The 6,194-nt window shown below is 37.4% G+C and overlaps 1 protein-coding gene across 1 annotated transcript in view; it reads left to right on the forward strand.

Moving 5' to 3' along the window:
- Nucleotides 1-6,194, forward strand: part of LOC308139985 (CUB and sushi domain-containing protein 1-like) — a gene marked incomplete at both ends in the record, with an annotated part of 391,623 nt that overhangs the window by 277,918 nt on the left and 107,511 nt on the right. The window contains 2 exons of the mRNA XM_080509617.1: nucleotides 325-513; nucleotides 2,179-2,348. Coding sequence (XP_080365743.1) covers nucleotides 325-513; nucleotides 2,179-2,348 — 359 coding nt within the window. The remainder of the gene's footprint in view (nucleotides 1-324; nucleotides 514-2,178; nucleotides 2,349-6,194) is intronic.

Genomic DNA, 6,194 nt, shown 5'->3' on the forward strand with positions numbered 1-6,194 from the left:
CAGGCTGGATTTAGCCCACAGACAACATGTTTATGTCTTCATATCTTTTACATGGAACTCAACAATGTTGGCTCACAGGATTACAGGATTACAACTGAATTCATTATATATATATAGTTTGAATATATTTGTTTCTACTTGGCTAATCTTGAGTTCATCTAAACTATTGAGAATGATTCCCAGCCTATTAAGCCCAAGTTTGATGTATATATTTCGATGACTACTAATTATGATATAAAGTTTGTGTATCTCCAAAATATAATCTAAAACAATGGTTCTTTTAAGTTTTACGTCAGCTCTTGTCTGCCATTCCTGGTTGTATAGAATATGACCTGGAGCCCTGTGAGGACCCCGGGGTACCAGCATTCAGCAGAAGGATGGGGTTTCGATTCAGAGTTGGTGACTCGTTGGCTTTCTCCTGTTTCCACGGCTACCGACTTGAGGGGGACAGCAAAATCACATGTCTGGGAGGAGGCAGGCGAGTGTGGAGCAACTCACTACCGCGATGCATAGGTGAGAAAATCAATCTCTCAGTCAGACTGATAACTACAGTACCTCAAGAATTTTCCTTGAAGTTGTTTTTTTTTTTTTTTTTCCTTTTAATTTTACACTATTATGTTATCGGGCAGCTTTGCTAATATGTTATCTGAAGTAACATTTTAACAAGCTCAGTTTTTCAACAAGGAGATTCATAGCATTGAAGAGATATCGTCCTAAGAATTACAAGTAGATGGGGAAATAAAAGTTTCAAATTAACTTCATAAGTCTGGCGAGCATTTTTCTATCCACATTTTTCTGGTTGTAAGTCGTCAGTATTATATTGCTAACACAGTGGTAATTTACTGTTATTTGACCAGTTGACTGTTGGTTTTATTTGCAAGGATTTGGCTGTTAGCAGGTTGTAATTTGCTGGTATTTTATGCGTATCAGTGTCTCCTTGGATTCTGCTGGTAATTTATGAGCATCTGACTAGAGGCTGCTGGTAATTTTCAACCCTCAGATAAAGCAGACTGAAAATGCTATAATAGCACTATCTGTCAAGAGATCAGGCCTGACTAAGAGGGAACTGAGGAACAGCAGCTGGCAGCATGCACTCTCAGTTCATCTCTCTCTTCTTTTTTCTTTCCAAGTGTCCCTCTTTTTAACTCTCTCTCTCTACTTCTCCTCCCCCTCGGTATTTAGACAGTCCTTGGGTAGATAATTAGAGCATTAGCTGCTATATGCAAAGTGTTAAAACTGTCTTTTGTCACTCCCCATTTTCCCTTTTTTAATTTCTTTCCACGCATTTTCAAAAGGCATTCTTCTGTCTCGATTCATCTGCTATCTTTTTGTCTTTTCTTACTCCTTCAGGTCTCTCTTCATGCATTTTTCCTCTTCCACAATCATCTCTTCTGTCACCCCCACCCCATTAAGATGTTTTTACTATATTAAATCATTTATTCAACAAAAAAAAATTGAATCCCATAGATTCTATATAAATCTCCTCTCCTGGCTATCAGCGATCCAAACTGCAGGGCATTTCCCCAAAACGTTATTTGAAATGTTATATTTGTTCGGCGCTGATAAACGCCCTATTTGTCAGTGTGCTTCGTGTTGTTCCTCACTACTTTTGTCTGTCTCATTATTTTGATTTCCTCCTTCTTTCCAAGCAGTGGTGGTCCTCCTCTGTGGGAGTTAAAAGCATGCTCAGCTCTCTTATTTTCTCCTCCCTCCATTCAAATATGACAAAACTATTTTTACAAAGCACCATTTATTTTAATTTCCTAAATTTTGATGGGCACTGCACCTGCTAGATAATTTGGTATAATTTCTATAAAACACCTCTTCTAATGGGCAAATCCAGACCTGCTTTTATGCAGTGGTTTTCTTTTTGCCCTTTGCGTAATCTTTTTGAGTTTGTTTAATTGCTTTGCTTTTAAATGTGCTTTGCTCTTATTCATTCGTAACTTTTTGCACAATTGTATCACACCGAAGTTGTGCACTTTTTGGCTAAATTCGCCATTGTGATTGCAGTAATTATTTCTATCATGGTCAATTTGCCCTTTACATGTCGAATTGTGAGTTTTCTCGCTTCTCTTTTTATACTTAACAGGAAAGCATAGATATCTAGACAGCTCACAGATAATTGCTGTTATTTTGATTCATGCTTTCCCTTTCCCCTTCACTCTCTTGCTCCAGCCGAGTGTGGAGCCTCCTCACTAGGTCCAGAAGGCGTTCTCCTTTCTCCGAATTTCCCCTCCAACTACGATAACAACCACGAGTGCATCTACCGCATCACCACTGAAAAGGGCAAAGGAATCAGGCTGAAAGCTGAGAGCTTTTCTTTGCAAGACGCAGACTATCTCAAGGTATGGGTGCACACACACCGTCACAAATACCGTATCTGCAAACATGACAAGCTTTCTCCAATCAGGTGGAAAATCCATAAATGCATAATTTATTTAAAATTCTCTACACACACTAACACACACACACACGCGCACACACACACACACACACACACGACAGAACTATATTACCAAAAGCTGTCTGTATGCAAAGCTCCACATATACTTTGTATGCACACATACATGCATGTAGAAAATATTATATGTTAGGCTGATTTCAAATCATGCAGCTGCATGGAAACAAGACGGGACTCTAATTGCTTTATACTGACATAATCAAGAATATACTGCAATATTGTGCACAAAACCAACCGCCTGAATTTGTTGTCAAGCATGCCCCCAGGTGACACCCCCCCCCACCGCTGTCCCCAAATGAATGACTTGAAGAAATTATGTTTTTAGCACCAGTAAAAATTGTTTCTTCCAACTGAAATTCATATGTTGTCCTCTGGAATTCAAGGTTTCTGAATGTAATCCTGAAATCCTGTTCAGTGTATAAGCTTTTGTCTCAGTCATGCATTCCGGGTCTAATTAGGGTGTTTCAGAATGTCTTTCTGTTAATTATATGGGGTGTGTAAGAGCAGGGTGGGAGAAAGGACATGGACAACACCAGGAGCTTAGAATTTTTTGGCTCACCTGGCATGTTGTTAAATTCTATTATTAAGGTTGGCCCAACCTGTTGGAGGTGTTAAACATTATTGTAAGAAACAATAACATTCCTGCAGGGGGTTATTAACCATGTTCCCTATTAGTGCTGAGGGTGCTCCTGCTGTACTGGCTGTCCGAGCTGAATAAACACTTTAGAAGCAGGAGCACAAAAGAATCAATTCTGCCTCTGTTTACTCTCTAATCAATCCCCTGCATTTGTATTACTATTGTGCCCATTGTATGGATGCATTATGGAGCATCATCTTGTTCTGTGTCAGGAAATGATCATCATGTGGAAGAAAGTCTCAGAAATCTGCCTTTTTGTATCAGTGGATTCTGAACTATGTTATCATGGCTCTCAGTACTCTGCTGCTGCCCTTATACAGTTTAATCATTTTGCATGTGTTAATTAAAATGTATAAACATGTTAAAGTCAGAAGTGTTGCATGTGTGTACCACAATAACAACAAAAGCAATAAGAGATTTCCAACGTCCGCAAAAAAGGTTTCCGGATCACCTCCAAAACTTTGTGGAATCTTCCATGTCCCAATATCGATCTCTGGTGAAGATTTCGTCAATCTGTGCAGTAGTTTTGACGTGATCTTGCGAACAGTCATAAAGACAGACAAAAAAATATGGTGATGATTTTATTACGTTCTTGGCAGACGTAATTACAGATGTTTTGGAAGTCCACAAAACCTTTTTTTCTGTGCCCATCTAAATAGCAGTTAAAAGCAGCTGTGGAAACTATTTTACAGTCTTGATGCAGTCCAACAGACATCAACTAAAACCACTTCTGTTCACAATGTCTCTTAGAGGTACTAGGCCTGAGGGCATGTTTAAGCCAGTGTGTGGTTAGAGTGTATTATCAGTCTTACTCTGAACGCATTGGCTGAGTATTTCTGTGGTTGGATTGTATTAGTAGAGTTCTCCATGACTTTTAGAGAGGCTTAATGTCATTGTGAACGCTGGAAATGTTCCCAAAGGATTTGGTATTAAAAAAAAAAAAAAAAAGAAAGAAAATCCCTGAGGGAAAGTAAAGGGACACCAATATGGTAAACATGCTTTAATGTGCTCCATTCCATCACACTCTAATTTCTGTGAAGTAAGAACCATTGAAAGTTTTTCAAAGTTTTCAACATGCTTATGTTTGAGTATACTATGCACACACACATACTCAAAAGCACAAAATAAAATGTGACAAAATTGAACAAGAAGTGTTTCTGAGCAAAGTCAACAAAACACATTTCAGAGTTACTGAAAAAAAATCTATTTTAGCTGAAAGAAATGCAATATAGGATATGATCTGTCACCATAGCTTTGGGGAAAAACAACAACAAAAATTAGGAAGAGATGGCAAAACCTAATAGGATGGTAGAAAAAAAAAAGATGATTCTCAATTGCCAGTAGGTGTGAATGTGTGTACATCTCTCTGCCCGTGATGGTGACCTGTTGAGGGCGCTTCACTCATTGTCAGCTGGACTGTAAGTTGAATGAAGCAGTAGAGAAGATTAATGGAATAAGAAATGCTCAAATAAAATGATGAGGATCCAGCTGAGGCTTCACCACAATAACAACAGCAGTCTATTCTGCAATTAATGATAGAGTGTTCCTCAGGCATTTTTATTCGTGTAGCACATTGATCTTGGAGCATAAACTCCTCCCTATTTAGCTTGCACTTGTGGAAATGCACAATATGGGCACATTTACTGATGCAAACTCGCAAAATGGTTATTACATGTTGGTTTGCCTGTCAGACACAACCCTTAGTGAACCCAGTAACTCGATCAGTGGCCTCATGCTATATCAGTGTTATGCGTGACCAGGACCGAGACTGCTAACAAAATTGTGGGTGTTTGTTGGATTCAAATGAAGAATACAGATACCACTGGCCTGAAGAGCTCGTTTACTGTTTTCCTGATTGTGTTCTTTGTGAGGCATTCAATGTGACAAATCAATTCTGTTTTCAGAGCTAACAATAGATCAAAACACTAATATGAGTACATAAATAAGTAAATATCACAATGTTTTACAGGACAATAGAACAAACTGGATTCAAACAAAGCAATCAATAGCTGCCTACAGTCCTTGAGTCTGATTGCATGAATGACACAGACACTAAGTTATGACGCAGTTTGTATTGCGCTGCTAACCTTAAACACCAATGAGCGTCATCCAAAAACTATGTATCTACTTCTTCTCCTTATCATTATGTTCAAATATAATAGAGCAAGACAAACTATTCTGCTTGATGGCAACATCCAGGGAAGTTCAGTTTATGCGAATGTGATAATCTAGCATTCAAATTTGACGCAATAGGTTAAGCAATATAGTCTGTTAACGTATATGTTGAGATCCACCGATGCTGGTTATAAAAACGTTGATACTGTATTGCTCTGACCAGAGCATGTGTATCATCACCATGTAGTGTCAATCGGCCCAGAAATATTTCAATTACAAAACAAAGACAAACAGTTTTAATGGTTTTGACTTTAGTGCGACACAAATCACAAAATCGTCAATGTTTTTCTTCCTTCTCTTCTTCCTCACAACACAACAGTTGCAATAACAAAATAGATCATAGTAAGATGATTATATCTTACATCATAATTGACATTTATTATATAACTGCCCATGAATACACTAAATATTAACTTTGCAAATTAACAGCTGAAATGGTTGAAGACCTCGAGAATCACCAAATTATTTGTGCATGAAATCTGATGTCCACAGTTAATTTCAATCTTGCTTAAGCAGTGACAGTTCTATTTAAAATGATTGAAATAAAGTCTTATCTAACCATTTAGATACATTTAACATTGTTTTGTTTTTTTTTTTTTTTCATTTTGACTTAAATTGACATAACATGAAAATAAAGTACTGAACAATGGTGTTGGGCCTCTGTTTCAATGAAAATTGTCCCAAAAAGTTATAATTTATTTGGACATCTACCATTTTAAAAGATTTAGACTGTTGAAAATTAGCAATGTGAAAATTAGCATTTCTTTAAAAGTTGATGCTTGACTTGATGGAAATATCTTGATTGTTGGTATAACAATGAAAATTTAATCTTTTAAGTGGGATCTAGTAATTCTCGACACGTATGTTAATTATCGTTTCCCCCCGAAATATTTTCAGAAAGCATAGTGCAAAGTAAAA

This window comes from Blennius ocellaris (genome assembly GCF_963422515.1).
Source record: "Blennius ocellaris genome assembly, chromosome: 1".
In the NCBI taxonomy this organism is placed as follows: domain Eukaryota; kingdom Metazoa; phylum Chordata; class Actinopteri; order Blenniiformes; family Blenniidae; genus Blennius; species Blennius ocellaris.